Source organism: Pinus tabuliformis, chromosome 1_2 (genome assembly GCF_031772625.1).
Source record: "Pinus tabuliformis cultivar Carrire ecotype Pingquan chromosome 1_2, CPIR1, whole genome shotgun sequence".
Lineage (NCBI taxonomy): Eukaryota > Viridiplantae > Streptophyta > Pinopsida > Pinales > Pinaceae > Pinus > Pinus tabuliformis.
The window spans coordinates 342370486-342390521 of record NC_142298.1 but is presented as its reverse complement, the minus strand read 5'-3'; the positions used below and the strand labels follow the sequence as shown (position 1 = coordinate 342390521).

General features: G+C 37.1%; 1 protein-coding gene across 3 annotated transcripts; it reads right to left on the bottom strand.

The window, feature by feature from the left end:
- Positions 1–1478: 1478 nt before the first annotated feature.
- On the bottom strand, positions 1479–19044 carry LOC149205778 (uncharacterized). Of its 3 annotated transcripts, none has more exons than XM_089393555.1 (3): positions 18908–19044; positions 18696–18784; positions 1479–2248 (listed from the first exon to the last, which is right to left on the bottom strand). In XM_089393555.1, exon 3 carries the CDS (start codon positions 2090–2092, stop codon positions 1604–1606), a length of 489 nt encoding a protein of 162 aa, XP_089249681.1. In that variant the 5' UTR covers positions 2093–2248; positions 18696–18784; positions 18908–19044; the 3' UTR covers positions 1479–1603. The 3 variants fall into 3 exon arrangements, 2 of the variants coding, with proteins under 2 accessions (XP_089249681.1, XP_089249682.1); XR_016251895.1 differs by lacking the exon at positions 18908–19044 and having other exon boundaries at positions 1860–2051; positions 2121–2248; positions 18696–18901; XM_089393556.1 differs by lacking the exons at positions 18696–18784; positions 18908–19044 and adding an exon at positions 17464–17751.
- Between the last annotated feature and the right edge of the window lie 992 nt (positions 19045–20036).

Genomic DNA, 20036 nt, shown 5'->3' with positions numbered 1-20036 from the left:
CATGCTTTATAGTATGTAGGTTGTCAAAATTGGTGTCACAACACTTACACCTTGTTAATTCTAATATTAGTTTATTATTTGATCATTTGGAGCAAAAAAAATAATTTCTCTTTCTTTCTTGGCAACATCTTTACAATAAAATAACAGTATGTCAGCGACATTTCTTTTAAGATTTAAGTTTAAGATATTCAATTCCAACTTCCAAGTTCCAAGTATTCCTTTTCAGATACACAACTATGATATCTCTCATACCCAGCCAATATTGAGCAGCATAAATATTTCACCAGAACTGCATTGCAAGATAACTTATCCTATTTAAATCTACGATTCTTTGAGAGACAGATTTACATCCTTTTGTACCAACGGAATTGACAACGCATGTTCTCATAGAGATCATAAACTCTCACATTACGTACACAGATATGTCAGTGTACTGTGTCCATGATGTAAATGGTTGGCTGAATAGAAAGCTCAAATAAAAAACTCGATATAACAACCTGCAAAAGCAAGCGTCTTATCCCCATCGAGACTCGTAATAAATGTAAGAGTGGGTTAAGCAGTTATTTAGTCAGTAGGGTTCAGTTTTAGTGGTTGAGAGAAAAGTTGTTATCCTCCCTTCTGGGTTCAAAATTCAAATCCCCCTTTAACATATTTGCTCTTTGTGAACAGAGTTTTGATTGGGGTTTGGGGCTGGCAAAGTACCAGCAATCTCATTCTTGCCTACGGGCTGAAGGGTGAGACAAACAGATACATATATTTTAAAAAAATAGGAGATAAATATAGGGGATAAGCATTCCTTCTACAGTAATTGGAACAACCAATCTCTCAAAAATATTATAGTTGTTTCCAAAACAAGGCAGAATATTACTTGTAAACAACGGAGACGATTTGAACTTCATAGAGTACAATATCCTTATTCTATATAAAATGAACTTAACAGAATATTGTGAACAGGTCTGTCATAAAACAATTGACCAAACATTGATTGTCATAATATATTGCGTCTAGGATAGTACAGGAACAAACATAATTATGTCCCAAAATAGGCCTGGCATATCTGACTTTTGCTAGACAATCTAAATTCGTAGAATAAGATGTCCAAAAATGATTTGCTTAGAGAACTTAATCTGCTTTTATGAAGAGAATAAAGATTTACTGCAACCAAACACTGTAAATTATTGAACATAAACAAAAAACAGTATGTACTTCATCCATTTGCATAAATTAGAAAATACATTCAAAAGAGAGCATCACACAAATCAGCATTGATCCTTTTTTTCAATGTACCTCCAATTCCATGATATCAGTATAAAGAATCAACAATGACCAAAAGGTCAACAGAACTGCTTGCAATCCTGAGGAACCAAGAATATAACCTGGTATTTCTGCATTGTGTCATCCAGATGCCTATGCTTGCCAGAACTTCAAAAGCATGGTAAAAATATCTGAAAGGAAAACTTGTATTTGAAAAAAGGAGCTCTGAGAATCAAGCTTGAATGTAATTAAGATTAAATAACAAGATTGTTAGCCAGTAAAACCATATACAAAAGGCAATTCCTACCAGTCTGCATAGCAGAACTCTGAAACCTATTAGAAAGTAGGTTTACGTGGCTTGAGTTGAGCAAAGCCGTCTCAGCTCAAATAAATGCTCATCATTAGAAACATTAAGTGACAGGCGTAGGTTTGTCAACAAGGCTTCTTGGTCCCAACTTAAGGGCCCAGAAGCATGCAAATCTCTTAATACAGAAAAATAAGTATACAACTCTTTTTCATGTACTTCTGTTGGTGCCTCTTCCTCTGAAGAAAAACCATCATAACTCCCATTTCCACACTCATGGGAAGACCGAGCATCATCAACATGGTGGCTACTCACAGTTTGGCGAGGGCTTATTCGATCCACAGACATGCCAATTGCTGAATAGTTTCTACTATTGGCAATAGAGCAGTGCCTACTATCAGATTCAGTACTTTCCCTGGACTTCATATCAAGTTCTCGTGCATGTGTTTTTGCTCTCTCCATCGCTTGCTCTACTTCACATGGTATTTCAGACCTGTATTTGAATGCAGGATGAAATGGACATTCCATACCCATCTATTTATACAAAAGGGTCAGTTTCTACCTTTTAAGCACTTGAAGTCCTGATTCAGCGAGGTAATTTCCACATTAGTCACAAATAATTACTCGAGCTTCTGTATCACCAGGAACAATTTTACTAGAAATTTGCAGCTGCACTCCACACCACAACCCCTGGTTGCAAGAAGAAAAACATGATGTCAGTTTAAATGATCCTACTTGACTTCAGCTTAAATGTATTCCCAATTGAGTTCTACTCGACTGCATGAAAATGTTAGATACCTTAGACAATCAATGTAAAATATTCAGTAAAGAGCCAACTGCAAAATGTTTATTTATCGAATAACAAAAAGTGTTAAAATCATAAACAAATTAGGACTCTCAAAGAAAAGGAGCATCACAGGAAATAAAATTTTTGAAGGAATGGCAGATAATGATGTAAGACTTCAGGCATACATCTTGAAATACCATGATGTGTAATTTAGTTTCCAGAAAATCATAAGGTCGTATCTTTGCACTTGGAAAGGCACAAGAGGGAGGAGACATTTTTCGAAGTTAACCTATAGAAACTTGTGAGACGTGAATTGAAAAAGAAACTGGACGCCGAAATTCTAATGTAATACAACAATACAAGAGGTACCAAAAAATTATGCTAAGAGGATCAACAAATAAGGGTTCAAAATCGTAGTGGCGCAGTTGAAGCTAGCAGGTTTAATAGGAAAAACATTACTTTCGTGACATAAAAAAATTAAGGACTAACAAAAAGCATTCGAACTATCTAAATCCTGACACTCTCATAGTTTTCTGCCCACATAACAGTCAGTCATACAACTTTGGCCTAAACAGTTAACCAACAGCGCTGAAAATTGACTTACTCGATTTTTCCTTTTGATAAATTTTATAATATTGCAAACTAATGGATTACAACCTCAATAAATAGACACAAATCTGGCCTATTACGCTACTTCCCATAAATCTAAGACCAATAAATTACAAAATAAAAATATAAAGATGTGTTTGTATCACACTAACTGAATACATGCCCATCCAATTGTTCTTCAGACAATATACAGATTACTGGACACAAACGTGAAGTGATCTAATATGGTAGATAATAATTTCTTCCAGGCCATCTGCAAAATATCGACCAGTATTAGTAGCTTGCCATAATGACCTTTGTCCCTTTTTGGACTTTAGCCCTTGCTAAGTTACTTTGGTTTCTGGCCTATTATAATGTGTTCTGTACCCATTCCTGAATCATCGCTTATTTAATAGTCCTCTATGTTTCCCTGATTATTATTCTACTTTTCTTAAAGGTTAGTTTGCTGAACGTGAGATTCTCTTTGATTCAGTAACGTCCTATTTTTATTTTCAAAACTATAATTTGTTTAAACTTTAATTATTAAACTACCAAACCTGTTGGCATGTTTCTCTTATTACAGAGAATCCAGGGTTTAGGAAAATGTTATTCCTCATTACTCGCAAATTTACGGTTCTGCATGATGGAATTTATAAACAGGTACCCTTTTTCAGTGTTGCCTGTGGCTATTATTCGAGAATCTTACTGAAAAAATTAATTAGGATACAAGATTATTATGCGTGTATTTATCATGCTAAATCTTACGGTTCTGCATGATGGCATTTATCAACAGGGACTTTTTCCGAGCTGGTTGTGGCTATTATCCAAAAATCTTACTAAAAACATTAAATTAGGATACAATGTGAATATGTCTGTATGTTTATCCATACCCTTACCGTTATATGATATGTCCTTGAAACTGCTTAAAAGTTCTGTAAAGGCCTGTGTGAATGAACAAAAACAGTCCAGGTTATCAGAGTCTCCCACTAGGTACTTCAATCTAGGTTACCAGAAACCAAAAATGGGAAATGGAACATGAAATGGGGCAAAAAATGAGAAACAGACCTAGTGGGTTTCAGGGGAGAAAGAAACATGAACCCATTCCCCCTCCCAGCATATATTATGCATATGATATCAATTAGCCATGTAACAATGTACTGCCAATGTGGAAATGGGAAAGGGGACAGGAATGACAACAAAACAAGAAACGAGTTTCCTGATCAGGTTTCAGTTATCATAGCATCTATCCAACTTCCCGATGCTAAATATGTTTATTCCATCAGAAAAAGATTTGCTGGTAATAGCCAATAAAGCAAGGCTTTTGTAAAGGAAACATATTGGGCATTACCATTTGTTACACTAAAAAATGTCACCTTGACTACTTATAGTTAGTATGGCTCAAATCAACAGTCATGCTACCCTCTTAGGCAAGTCTCATGCCTCTGTTATCCATCTCAAACTCAAAGAAGAGAGAAAGTCTTGTAAAAACTATGTTTATCTCTGGGGTCGCAGGTTCTCTCTAGCCTTACCTGCGGGGACGCTGACCATGTTCACAAAATCTGCGTCCATGGACGCTCTGTATGTTAAGGGACAGGTGCGTCCCTCTGTAAAAGGCAAAATGCGCGAGTTTTATCTTGAAAAAGTTACTTGTGGTTACTTCTAGAACATTCTAGAGGTCGGTTTGATGAAATGGATGCGCCTCCAGTTGGTTCATGTATCTCTATTAAGGGGGAACTTATCCCATCAATAAGGGAGCTATCCCACCCAAAGAGGGGGATGATCCCATTGATAGTGGACCTGAATAACCTCTTTACAGCACTATAAATAAAGGCATTGAGCCAGAAGGAGAGGAGGTTGGAGCTATACATTTTCTTTGGGTAAATGCTGCAGGATTTAGGTCTTCCATTAGAGCCTTTGTGAGGAGAGATTGTCTTCACTTGATTCTACTTGGGAGAGGGTGAGCTTTGTCAAAGTAGAGGAAAACCCTTGATGGACCCTGGGAGGAATTTGCACAACACCAAGGCCAGGTTGTAAGAGTTTCTTTGTTTCGTTATTAATACAAACTGGTTTATTTTTCTCAATAGCTTGTGTTAATGAGTTATTTCATGTGTTCCTTGGTCTGCATGTTGAATATATGTTTTATTATATGAAATGCAAGTGCTTGGTAATTGTTTGATTGTTTGTGGTTGCAGGAATTGACTTGAAGGAGGAGCTCATCCGGATCGTCAAGAACGGACTTCAACAACAGCGTTTTGGAATAAGGTAAGCCTAAACACTTGTAGTTTTCATGTTGTAAAAGGTGTATTTAGAGAAAGATCACTCCATTTTGTCTTGTTTGTCATTAGAATGTCTTAGACTTCTAGGAAGGTCAGTCGTGTCCGCACCCTTGACAGATTCCGTGTGACAAATTGGCGACTCCGCTGGGGATAGTTTCCATTAATGAGAAGAGTTTTTTCCTTTGTGTGAACTTTGCTCTGAGAAAATTGGTTTATTTTTCTGGTTTTTGGCTCTGTGTTTCTGTTTCTGGGTGGGTTAGCTTAGGATTAGTTTTATTTTGGTTTTTCTTGAGTTTTTCAGAAGGACGCACCCTCTGAGTACTGCACAGTGCGTCCCTGGACGCACTTTCACAGCGTGCACAGTGCGGGCCCGCGCCTGTGATAACGGGTTGCCTGCGTCTTCCTGTAAAATTTAGGAAAATTCCATTTTTTGCATTTTTTGCTCTTAGATTTTGTTTTTTCTTAGTTTTTACTGCCCAGATCCACTGGTTACCTGCCATAAATCTTCACCTAGGCTTGTTTCCTTGGCATTCCTGCTTTAGCTTTCATCAATTGGGTGTTTTGAGTCTCTTTTTTGAGGAATTCTTGATTTGATTTCCTTTGGTCATTACTTGGAGGTTTGTCTCAGTCCTTTCACAATTTTGCATCTTTTTGCTTGTGTTTTTGCAAAAAAATTTCCCCCTCATTCGCCGGGGGGGGCTAAATTGTGTATGAGTGTTAATCGCCTTTGAGTGTTTTTATTTTATGATCTTTGGAACTCTCACCCAATTTTCTCGACTTGCACTTGATTGGTTCTTAGATTACATTAGAATCATCTTGTGTTTGAGAATTCTCTTGCATAGATCACATTTGCATAATTAGAGTTCTCAGTTTCAGAATATGAATGAAAAATGTGCATAGATTACATTTGCATACTTTTCATGTGAATTGTGCATAGATTACAATTGCATAGTTTACATTCTGAAAAATCAATCGTAGATTTAGATCAGCTTTCTTTGATTTGAATTTACACAAAAATAAAAATAAAAATTGGTTTGGAATTGATTTGCATTAGTTTTTCTTGATGAAATTAGTGCATTAGAGAATTTGTTATATTTTCTCTTAGTGATCAATTTTTTGCATTGTTGGAAGTGAATGGAAACTCTCTCCTTACTTTAGTTAGGATTCATCGAATTGAAAAGATTACATTATCATATTCGATTGCATTCAGTTGAGTCGGGTCATAACACCATTGGTTTCATCTCCATTTTTCCATTTGAGTAATAACAGCCTTAATAACACAGCGCTTAATTAAAATTCATCTAGTAATTTTTACATTTCTAGGGCTCTGAAGCACCAACATAGCTTAGGCTAGTGTCTTGGAGTAGGTGAGTACTTAACTCTCCAAGACTACAAAACCAAACAGATAGTTTATCTTGTGTAGAATAAATCCAATTGTTTCAATTACACTCTGGGAAAGCTCCTCTTAAAGGAGAAGCACGAGCTCGTGTCCGAACCAGTGAAGGGATCATTCCCCCCTCGTTGGGAACGACGCCAGACAGTACGTATTACAAACGGTAAACCTCGGATTAACCATTGTCGAGGAGCCAGGGGTCACTTATCGGTAAACCTTGGATTGTTGTCAAGGAGCCGGTAAGGGGATTGAGCTTGCTACTCTGCCCTTGCGTGCTGTCGGAGTTTAGACTGTTCCCCCAGGTGTATTTGTTACTGTTGGTGACCTTAGTGACCATAATCTTTAGGGTTTTACCGAGGTGACGGTGGAGGGAAGGTCCCACTGTACCTGGAGCAGACGTCGGTTATACTCACTTGGATTTTCCGGGGGGTTCACTTCACTTCGAGACGGTTAAAGTGGAGGAACTTGTGCCGGTCTATTCATTAAGCAGGTTGCCGGGGTAACTGTTCCACCCACCACTTCTGTACTGAATTCGGCGATGTTGGGCTTCATCACCAACTAGTGTTTTCGGTCCGGAAGGCTACTGTTTGTGTATGGTTTGACTCCTAGATTTGATAGTGCGTGTTAATTTGTTTGTTTTTACTTTTAGAGACCATAGGTGTGAATTGTGAATTTTAGTTGTTAAGTGTGAATTGTGAATTGTTAATTTTAGTTTTAAATTGTTAATAAAATTCACTGAAGTTGAATATAATGGCAAATGTTCCGGAATTTATCAACCTAGGAACCCCTCCTAATGAGAATCCTAGTACTTTTCCTTACTTTGGAAATGTTGGTCCTCCTTATATGGCTACTTTGTCATTACCTGGATTTACAATAGGTTTACCGATATGGTTATTTTCAACTTCGTTGGCCCAAAATACTCCAATTGTTCCATCTCAACCGGATGCTTCACCTCAACAGAGTTCACCATCTCAACATCACCAACCTTCTGTTGACCCTTTACCTTCTTCGCCTAATTTTTCTTCCTCCATTTCTTCCTCTTCGCCTGGTAAAAGCCTTGATGCTAGTAACCAGGAGGCTAAGAAGAAGAAGAAAGGGAAGAAGAAGAAGAAGAAGAAGAAGCAAGATAAGAAAGAAGTCAACCAACCAACCATGGCTGTAAGTGTTAGTTGTGTTGAGGAAAATTCCGACATGCACCGTAAACCCAAATACCCTTGCAGGCTTTGTAAGGGTGACCACTTCCTTGTCAATTGTCCTGGAATTCCAAAGGTCTTGGAAGTATGGTCAGAAAAATCTCATCAACTTTCCGTTGATCCATCAACCAGTGATAGTCAGGTTCCTGGGAAAAAGGGTAAAGTTAGGTTTCCTTGTAAGTTATGCAAAGGGAGTCATCAAACTCACATTTGCCCTCACATGGATGAAGCCTCAACATTGTTGGAAAAACTTACTGTTCTACAGCAAGAATTTCCAAGTGGTTACCGTAAACTTTCTCCCAACCTGCCGTCAACTGACGGAGTGATTGATCTAAATTCAAGTACAGTCGATCACACTCTCCCATTGGAGAGTGAAACACATGTCACTCAGGTTGATGATCCATTAGTTGATCAAGTGGTCGATTCAATTTCACATTCGGTCGATCACACTCTCCTTTTCGAGAGTAAATTTCATACCGCTGATGTTCTTCTTGTTACATCGGATTCTTCTATGCCGGGGGGCATTTCACCTGTTTCTACAGAACCCCCTCCAAGTACTGAGGTCTTTTCCTTTGATTGGAATAGACTGACAGAACCTCGTCTTCCTTCCTCCATCCCTTTCCAAATCATTGTCAAGGCTGGTGGTAGGGACATACATCGTACTCAGGTAGATGAAGGTGCTTCTGTTAGTATTTTATCCTCAAATGTTTGGAAAGCTTTGGGTTCCCCTCAGCTTGCGCCTATTACGCAGAATCTGAAAGCTTTTAACAGAACCATTAGTGAACCTTTAGGGATCCTTCCTAAGTTTTCTATTACCTTGGAAGGTAAAACTGTCTGTATTGATCTTATGGTAGTTCGAGGTCCCTTGGATTTCAATTTACTCCTTGGGCGAGACTATGTTTATGCAATGAAAGCTGTCGTATCGACACTCTTTCGCGTGATGTCTTTCCCTCACAATGGCAGTATTGTGACTGTAGACCAGCTTTCGTTCCCTAGTCTTGTTTCAACTACCAGTAATATGACAGCCCTAAATGTTCCTGAGTCTAAAGTGGTATCTACCCTGCCACGGGTTAATTATGTGGCAACCGGTCCCATGATTTCAGTTACCGATGTAAGTGAGCCTCTCACTGTTTGCTCATCTTCCTTTGATTTAGCTCCGGTAATTGACATGGAAAACTCTATGGGATTACTTGAACACGATGTTCTTATCCCTTTTGAGTCCCTTGACATGTGTTCCTTCCCAAGAAGTATTCTTCCTTCAGATGAAGACCTCTTGGAAGCCATGATCAAGGTGTGTCCATTGACATGTCTTTCCTCCAGTTGGAAGCCATGATCAATGTTACGAGGATAGTTTTTTCTTGTATCAACCTCGTTAAAAAATGAAACAGGCTGTCATGAGGACAGTTCTTTTACTGAGTCAACCTCATTAAAAAATGAATCAGCTAGTTTTTAGGTCATATAGATAGTTAGAAAGTAGGATTGTGAGGAAAGTTCCTTTTACTGTGTCAACCTCGTTAAAAAATGAATCAGTGTACGAGGATAGTTTTTTCCTGTATCAACCTCGTAAAAAAATGAAATAGGCTAGCATGAGGACAGTTCTTTTACTGAGTCAACCTCATTAAAAAATGAATCAGCTAGATTTTAGGATATGTAGGTAGATTGTAGAAAGTAGGGTTTGAGGATAGTTCCTGTTATTGAGTCAACCTCGTTAAAAAATGAATCAGGTATGAGGATAGTTCTTTTCTTGTGTCAACCTCCTTAAAAATGAAACAACTCCCTTTTCAAGTTAAATATTGAAAGTAAACCTTCATTTCATCCAGCCGGTTGAATGCAATGAAGCCTGGGGGGCATGTACCTCGCTTTGCATCATTATCCTAGGGGCATGCGAGCTTTTTGAGCATAGTTCCTTGTCTTGTGTCAAGCTCGTTAAAAAATGAAACAAGGGTAGGTTAAGTAGGTAGATTGTAGAGCGTAGTCATGAGCATAGTTCCTTGTCTTGTGTCAAGCTCATTAAAAAATGAATCAAGGATTTTAGAGCATAGTTCCTTGTCTTGTGTCAAGCTCGTTAAAAAATGAATCAAGGTTTTTAGAGTAGAGTTTTTGTTAGGTAGATTATAGAAAGTAGTTATGAGCATAGTTCCTTGTCTTGTGTCAAGCTCACTAAAAAATGAAACAACTCCCATAAGTCTTTCCAAGATTTCGAAAGTAAAGCTTCATTCCATCCACCTCATTGAATGCAATGAAGCTTGGGGGGCATGTACCTTGATTTTCATCATTATGTTGGGGGCATGTGAACTTATAACAAGCATAGTTTTTCGTTTCAAGCTTGCGTAAACATGAAACCGAATCCGAGCATAGTTCTTTTCCTGTGTCAAGCTCGTTAAAAAATGAAACAAATCCTCCTCTAATTGAGTCGAGAGTTTGACTAGACCTCATAGATGTTAGGTTGTACGTTTAGGTTAGTTTTTGCATAATTTTCTTACAGTTTTAGGTCGAGTCTTTCAAATGATCTCGTAACTCAACCTTCATTTCATCCAAATGAAGCTGGGGGGCATGCACTCTAGCAGTTACGCTTAGGGGGCATCAAGCACAGTTTTATTTCTGTTTCAAGCTTGTGTAAAAATGAAACTACTTTGAAGCATAGTTTTTCTCTGTTTCAAGCTTTTGTAAAAATGAAACCTATCTCGAGTCAATTTTAGTTATTTTCAAGACTCGTTAAACTCATGAAAATACCGAGATTATTTTGCTATCTTTCATTCTCGTAAAACAAATGAAAATGCCGAGTTCTTTCCGTCTTTTCCTGCTCGTAAATTAAATTGAAATTCGGCCACATGAGTACATTTTTATCCCTTTTTCGAACTCGTTAAAACTTACGAAAAAGTGAAAACCATGAGTACATTTTTATCCCTTTTTTCGAACTCGTTAAAATTTACGAAAAAGTGAAACCTTGGAGTTCTCTTTTAAGCCCTTTTCAGACTCCTAAAATATGAAAAGATTGCCGAGCGTTTCTTTTACACTCGTTAAAACGGAATTAAAAGACGGTCCCCTTATGGCTCTTTTCTGACCGTAAAATCAGGAAAAGATTGCCGGGTTTTTGTCGTTTCAAACTCGATACGGAAATAAAACGACGTGTCCTTGATCGCTTTTTACTTTTCAGGTCAACGACACTATTATGAAAGTACTCCTTGGTCGCAAGATCAAGCGGTTCCCCCAGGTATTATTTTATACTTTTTCGGGCTTGAGGGACACAAATATACGAAAAAGTTCAACGTGGAGTCTTCTTTAGTTTTTTCAGACTCTCTAAAATTGAAAAACGCCGAGTTTCTCCTATACTGGGCTCGTTAAAACTTTTACAGTAGAGGACCTGTTCAATTACAAACAGGAACGAACCACTCCTTCCTAGGGTTCGAATTTAAACTAGGTTGGACTCGTCCGAAGGATGAGCTTATAATCAAGCATATGTTATCCTCCTCAAGCTTGTTAAAAATAAAGAGGTACTTGCCAGAAATGGTGGGGGAAAAGAGAGAAGAATGAACCTGTTTGTCACCTTTTGTCTCAGAAGAAACTTTATTACCACTCTTGAACACGACACTTTTCATTCACCTGGGTTGGGAAATCTTTTACCTCACAGTTGACCAAATCACTTTGAAAGTCTTTAACCGGGTTTCGGGGATTAACTTTGAGTTATTCGTCACCAAGCCATCTGTTGTGTCGTTATGTGTTCAAGAGGTCTGCAAGCAAAACTTTCATCTGCAAAATACTTGTCATCCATTTGACCATCCCTGAGTCAGTCCTTACAGCAACATTTCTTCAACTTGAACAATGATTTCGTGTTGCGGGCTTGCCTGCAACGGGTCGCTTTCTATCGACATCGACACATTATCTAGAAAGATGACTTAGGAATCGACAGTACCTTGAAGTCTGCATGCATCAATGGCAGGTTTCTCGCCTTTGACGTCAGTTTACATCATTGACTTTCGATCAAAGGATTCCGTGAAGTGTTCGACATCAAAACATCTATTCACATTTCACGGGTTGTGCTTGGTACTTTGAGAACCATTGACATTACTGGTGGTCTCTCTCACGCTTGTTAACAGTTTACATCATTGACTGGTAATCAAGTGGTTTCTATCATGTTCAACATCGAATCATTTAATCACATGGCTAGAATCGTACCAATTCGGGAAGTAGAAGTGAAGACCCTGGATCTAGTTTCTACCATCCAGGCTGCGAGGAGTTTTGTATTCATTATCTATGTAGACTAATCATAAACAGATGGCTGCGTCCATACTGTGTCTACAAAAGTCTATTAAAATGATGTACTGCAAGATCATTCCTGTATCAGAATAGTTAGTCCATTAGTTAAAGTTTTGAATCTGAGTATGGGAATGCCTACCTCAGTGATGATATAATCTTATCCATGTATTTTGTGTTGAAAATTGCAGGTTCCAACCAGGCCATCCACAAGACAATCCTTGAAATGATAAAGCGCTTCACCCTTCCTAGAATTACAAAACCCTATTCTATTCCAGGCTTCGCACTTTAGGGGGCAATCTGTTACACTAAAAAATGTCACCTTGACTACTTATAGTTAGTATGGCTCAAATCAACAGTCATGCTACCCTCTTAGGCAAGTCTCATGCCTCTGTTATCCATCTCAAACTCAAAGAAGAGAGAAAGTCTTGTAAAAACTATGTTTATCTCTGGGGTCGCAGGTTCTCTCTAGCCTTACCTGCGGGGACGCTGACCATGTTCACAAAATCTGCGTCCATGGACGCTCTGTATGTTAAGGGACAGGTGCGTCCCTCTGTAAAAGGCAAAATGCGCGAGTTTTATCTTGAAAAAGTTACTTGTGGTTACTTCTAGAACATTCTAGAGGTCGGTTTGATGAAATGGATGCGCCTCCAGTTGGTTCATGTATCTCTATTAAGGGGGAACTTATCCCATCAATAAGGGAGCTATCCCACCCAAAGAGGGGGATGATCCCATTGATAGTGGACCTGAATAACCTCTTTACAGCACTATAAATAAAGGCATTGAGCCAGAAGGAGAGGAGGTTGGAGCTATACATTTTCTTTGGGTAAATGCTGCAGGATTTAGGTCTTCCATTAGAGCCTTTGTGAGGAGAGATTGTCTTCACTTGATTCTACTTGGGAGAGGGTGAGCTTTGTCAAAGTAGAGGAAAACCCTTGATGGACCCTGGGAGGAATTTGCACAACACCAAGGCCAGGTTGTAAGAGTTTCTTTGTTTCGTTATTAATACAAACTGGTTTATTTTTCTCAATAGCTTGTGTTAATGAGTTATTTCATGTGTTCCTTGGTCTGCATGTTGAATATATGTTTTATTATATGAAATGCAAGTGCTTGGTAATTGTTTGATTGTTTGTGGTTGCAGGAATTGACTTGAAGGAGGAGCTCATCCGGATCGTCAAGAACGGACTTCAACAACAGCGTTTTGGAATAAGGTAAGCCTAAACACTTGTAGTTTTCATGTTGTAAAAGGTGTATTTAGAGAAAGATCACTCCATTTTGTCTTGTTTGTCATTAGAATGTCTTAGACTTCTAGGAAGGTCAGTCGTGTCCGCACCCTTGACAGATTCCGTGTGACACCATTATAGAAACTTATGCCTTTGGAGCTTCAAGGGTTCAAGCCATCTTGAACTAGATGTGAGATCTCTTCAACAAAGTTGGGGATCACAGGTTTGACTTTCTTGATTCCCTCAGGCTTAAGTTTCGTAATCAAAACCAACAATTTACCCCATTTATGGACCATGGAAAAGTTCTGGAAGAGCTTTTTACAAAGGGTTTTCCTTGGAAAACCAAAAACAAAAAACTTGTGGAAGAAAAGGAAAAATTTATCAAAAAACAAAACAGCTAAGAAGTAGATAATAATATTATGCAACAAAGTAATAACCACAGCCTTGAATAACCAAGCTACCTATATAGTATTTGCAGACAGCCAAAAAAATGGATATTGCCATTAATAATTATACAAATAAACTCAGATGATCTAAGAGGCAAAATGGCAATGTTCCACCAAATTTCCTAGATGGGGTGTGTGGGAACGAGCAAACGCACATGGGGGACATGTGGGAGCCAACTCCAAATTTGAAGGAAATTCATGGGGTACAAGGGGACAGCAGGGGTCGTTGTCTCTAAAATTATGGAAAAAAATAATAACACATTAAAATCCCAACAATAACAATTCATTTCATGCACATTCATTATCTTACAATGTAAATATTAAATATTAAATAGTAAATATTAAATAGTAAATAGTAAACGGTAAAATAGATAATTACATAATACAAAATCCAATAGTTTGGTGATCTTGACTAATGCTAATCCCATACCCTCATACATGATAGAATCAGTAGAAATGCTACAATCCCACCTAACCTGAAAAATGCTAAGTCTGTTGAATTCTAAATGAGATATGAAACTCTGTTTTCCCATATGAGGTGCAATGAGGTTGGTACCACTCTCAAATATCATGAACCAATTAATGGTGAAAGGATAGAAAAGGTAAGATAAAAGGAGAATTTAAGATGTTAACATTTTCATTAATTACCAAGGTCACAAAATCCTCAAAGCTCAATTCCCTATCTTTGTTTTGTCCTAAATGATTGTTAACAAAAACTGGGGCATCGGCACCTAAACACCCCCTTTTCAAGTGGGATACCTAGATGCTCCCTTGGGAAACACATTCCTGCACTAGAGACACCTTTTCCCATGTGTTTCCCTGTCTTTATCAAAAAACGGATATGGGAAAATGTTTCCCAAGGTACCCCTCGCCCCTAGAGCATGGGGCATGTCCCCATGGATCACTGAAAACAGGTCAATTGACTATCCCAAAAACATGAGGGGAGATTGAATTTGTAAAATGGAAAATTGAACGTGTAACATTCCATACAGGAGAAGTTGAAGAGAAGGAACACACAAATAATTTGCACCTCTTAGTGTTGAATACAAAGTTTGTCCATATATATTTGTCTTCGCTGTATTAATGAATTCATTCCTTTACTAGAAGCCATGCACTGGCTTCTGTCGATAAAAAACATTTGTGTTCTCGAATCTCTTCAACAGCAATTTAAAAATGCCATTGTAAATGTATACTTTCAAGGAAGGTAGTTTCTATATGTATATCATCTATATCAACAGTTACATTTGTTATCTTTCATTTAGATACAAGGGGAAACAAATGTTTTGCGTGAACTTTTTAGAATAACCACTAGGTTCAGCTGTCTAAAGGACTACAAGGTCATTGAATAATAGCAGTCACATTCCTGAGATGAAATCTAACTGAACATAGAAAATAACTCCAATGATGGAAAAAATGGATTTGAAATATCATTTTGTAGACTGTATGAGTGATTGCTTAGTACATGTCGATGGAGCGAAATCATCAATCTCAATTTGGTCTTTGAACTCACAAGGAAATAGAGAGGCTGTTGCTCAACTGAATAGCTACCCGTCATTGTTAAGCTGTGAGGCTAATTGTCAGAGGCATAGCTCAGGGAGTTTTTGTAGTGGCCTTTTAATAAAAATAAGAATCATTTTAAATCCATTGTTGAGTCCACGTGCTCTAAAGGATAATCATGACTATCAAATTTGCTGCTTTGGAAGCTTTGAATTCAATCTGGGAGTGGAACTGAAACAAATGCATTCACACTATTGATAGTTATCGGCAATCCATGTCTGAAGAAAACTGACTGATCTTGAGATAGGAAGGTCGTTGTATGAGCCACTCCCTGAACTATCAAGGACATTATCGCTATTTTTACCCAAGTTGATACGCAATCTTTGAAGAAAATTACAAAAGTATGAAGACTAAAAGGTCCAAAACAATAAACTGAACTAGTTGCCAAACACCTCTCTACAGAAGAAGTGTTCACCAATTGAAACACTCATGTTGCTGAATGTTGTAGCTATGGGGTAGCACTTGCCTGCATGTTTCACCACTCTTTGACAAGCATTGTTCCACTGTCGCTTATATTGGGATTCTCATTATCAGTATCATTCTGCATTCTTTGCCTCTTGTCTAACCTTTGCCTTTACCTCGATCCTCTAGGGACATCAATCGACACCGCCTAATTTTGATGAAACTTCCTAATCTAAGACTTAAAATATGGTAGAAAAAGTTTAACATGTCTGATCAATGATATTTGTTTGAGTGAAGGATACATATGTGCTAAGGCCATGGCAAAAGATCTCAACAAGAAACACCACCAACATTAGGGTACATATAGGTATTGGTGCTCTTAATTAGATGCCAATCACATACCCTCATATGTGATAGAATCCATTGGAAATGTCACAGTCCCATCAATCCTGAAATCTTAAAAACCGTTAAGTAAGTTGAATTTTGAATGGGATATGAAATTCTACTTTCTCCATATAGAGTCCGATGAAGTTGGAAACATTCTCAAACATCCTTAAACAATTAGTAGTAATGTTAAAAAGTTAAATAAAAGTCAGACAAAATTGACATTTCCTTTTTATCAGTTGACATTTCCTTTGTCTTTCCCTTTTATCCGTTTATTTAAATTTCATTTTTATCCAGTTATAATTTTTGCTTTAAAAACTTAACATTACCATTAACGAGCATCCAAAAAACACCTAGAAAACTCTCAAAGAATGCACAAAAAAAAATACCCAGGGAACACCTGGGGAGTGTGATCCCTAGCTTCGAGAGTATCTAGGGAATGCCACACTCCCATAAGGGAAAAGAGCATCTCAAATTCGTTCGAAGCACACTCCCTGAGCGCACCCACTCAAAGCATGATTCCTAGCCTAAAGCCGGGGGACACTTAAGTAATACCAGTCAGTAGACATTATTACCTACATTCTCCAACACTTCAAAAGGAACATACTAAACCACCTTGATCTCCTTATCAAACCCATGTAGCCTTTCTTTGTTTAGATGCAACCAAACCAAGACATTAAACCATTTAAAATACAAGGTAACAACACTTCAAAAGGAACATACTACATCGCCCTGATCTCCTTATCAAACCCATGTAGCCTTTCTTTGTTTAGATGCAATCAAACCAAGACATTAAACCATTTAAAATACAAGGTAACATAAAAGTCTAATAAAAAAATAAAGAAAATAGCACGATGACAAAAAGGACATCTAGTACCCAGACAGACAGACAAACGAATCCACTCTGACCAAGATCATTATACTGAATCCTTATAAAAAGACCACCTTGTGCTACAGCACAGGATGACTTCCAAATCTGTATGGAATTCCAAACTCGTGCTGCAACAAAGGACTAATAAGATAGTTGGCCAATGCAACACAAACAGTGCTAAATCGAGTTTATTAGGATAATAGGATGAGCTGGTAGCCCTTTCCTTGATCTCTGCCATACTAATAAACAATTATCACTAACTATATTCTGATACATATCCCCAAGCTTCATTACTTTAACTAGCTCGTAGAATGTTGTCAATTGTTGCAAACCGGATGGCTAATTTTCAACTTCCAGGGAAAATCTTCAGTCTGGAGGTAACCACCATACAAAAGCAAAATTACCACTCTGTATTTTAGATGTAATAGAAAATTCTGGGATCAAACGATATGAGTTTCAAAAAATTGAAGTCCACTAAATTAGTTCTCTCCACAGGTATAGAATGTAGGTTAAACGGTACTCAATACGCACCCTTTTCCGGCATTTTTTTACGGCTAAAATCCAGCGGTTGATCCGCGTTCCCCGTAAAATTACAGTTTTTTTACTTTTCCAGAATCCAAACTGCCATGGTGTTTTTGGGCCTCTCCAAAACCCTCTGTAACCTTGCAAAGTTGCATTTCCAGTTGGGTCCATCAGCTTGCGCCGGATTTTCTTGTTGGACTCCGAAAAGGTTGGCCGGAGGAAATGCAGTTTGAGCAAAGTTCATCTGATACTACGACCCCAGTACCAGTTGGATAGCGTATAAAAGTGGCCGGAAAAGTGCTTTTTGAGTACCCTTTACTTTATGGCTCCCCTGAGCCCATCGGCTGGTATCCAGCTAAATCTAGGACTCATACGGCATGCAACTTAATCGTTAATTATCGATTCGAACTGTAAAAGCCAGAATTTTGAAAAAATCTCTTAAAGAACAGGTAATTTCATTCTAATTTAGTTACTAGATTGATTATAATTATTATTTATCGATATAGATTGATTTATTATTGTTATTTAATTATTATTTATCTGATTTTTTATTGTTATTTTAAAGAATGATGTTATTTGAAATAAGCAGTCCCTTATTTGATAAAGCAAATTCCACTTCTTTCATATTTGATAGATTTTTCAAAATTTGGATGGTGAACCTGTTTACCTATAATAAAGAAAAAAAGGAAATTTTTAACCAACTTAAAAACAATTTTAAATTTTCATAAAACAACATATTTTAAGAAAAAAAACTCATATCCAATCCAATTTAAAAAATATAAAATTAAATGAAAAATAAAGCTGAACATAAATTCAAAAGATCTACCTTCTAACCTTGCAATTATTTAATTTTCTTAAAATAAAAATAGATAAATAAACAAAATAAAAAACACTCCTGAAAACATAAACTCAAAAAGGTTTTCCCTCCAAGATACAGGAAAACAATATTCTAATTATTAATAATAACAGTAGTGACAAAAGAGACTGTTTCACCTTAGCTTTTGGAAAAATCAAAGCTATTTAACAGAAATTAATAAGGAAAATTTTGCAAAAAGACAATAGGCTCTTATAAGAAAACAATTTGGGCATAAAAGAGTCTTTAAAATCCAACACGCTTTTGTTCTACATGAAGATCTGAAGCATTAGAACAGAAAAAAAAGCCTGAGAAACCCCAGAAATCGAATATGAAGAGGATTTGTTCAGAGAAATTTTGAAATATAAGGCTTTCAGAGTTAATGTACCTGGTAGGTCAAAACCCATTTGCAGAACCGCCCTAAACTCTGAGACACGGCAACGTAATTTGGCCTCTGAAAAAGGGTTGAAGATATTCCTGACAACAGCCGGGAAAACCAGAAAGAAACAATAGTTGACAGATTAGCTTAGTGCTTACACCAACGGAAACTGTCTGCGATTATGAATTAAATTAAAAATAATGAGGACGGCCGAATCATACCGTGTTATATTATTGGAAGTGCTAGTCCGTCTGGAGTTATCTTTCCGTCAGGTGGTTTGTTTCTTTGATGTTAAAAAAAAATATATTATATTTGAGTTTCTCGATGCTAAGATGGATCGACGAAAGTGATTAGCGATTTGAGTTTACCCAGTTTGAGTGGGTATGTGGGTCTAATGTTTAAATCTATATCTACTCAAATTGGGTAAATTAGTATGTGTTTATTTGGTTCAAAATGAGAGGGGTAGAGTAGGGTAGAGTATGTTTTTATAAACTTAGCAGTGAAATCAAATGGTCGTGCCGATGTGGGCTCTTTGTTCCACAAACAAGGGGTGTGGAACAAGGGGTCTCATACACTAATTTGGTGCCTTTCTTGGGGTGACCTTAAAAATGGATAATAATTTTATAACATTTTTCAATATAAAGTAAATTTATTATAATTTAATTATTGAGTGATAATGAAGATAGTTATGTCAATTCAAAAATGTGGGTTTATTCATTATTGTTATTTCAAAAATAATGTTAGTTAAAATTATTTGTTTTTGGTTTTGAGGGGAAGGTGAATTTTTAGCGGATTAGAAGTAATTAAGGGGAAGGTGAATTTTTTTATAAATATAGTTAAAATTATTTTTATTGAGATTATATGTTTTTTTATTGTATTGAAAAAAATTTATAACTTTGAGAGAGATGTGTAATTTCTTACATGTTTTACATGGAATTGACACATAACATATAAAAAAATATTAATAACAAAAATATTTCAATGTTTATTATAAAACAAATATTTTGATATCCACCTATCTATATATATATAGCTTGAGTGGGCCTAATGGTTAAGAGCATGTGTTTCCTCCTAAGAGCCATATGCCTTCGTAGACTTTTAGCAGTCAAATTGTGGTGGGTCCCTTGTCCCACAAACAAGGGAGTCTCATACACCAATTTGGTGTCTCCCTTAGTTGTGACCTTGAATATTTCAATGTTTATTATAAAAAAAAATATTTTGATATCCACCTATACATATATAGCTTGAGTGGGCCTAATGGTTAAGAGCATGTGTTTCCTCCTAAGAGGTCACAAGGTCAAAACTAGAGGGGGTAGAGTAGGGGTAGAGTATGTATGCCTTTGTGGTGGG

Bases quoted from the DNA above. Each gene is read 5' to 3' on its own strand.
- LOC149205778 (XM_089393555.1), bottom strand. From the start codon at position 2,092: ATGGGTATGGAATGTCCATTTCATCCTGCATTCAAATACAGGTCTGAA.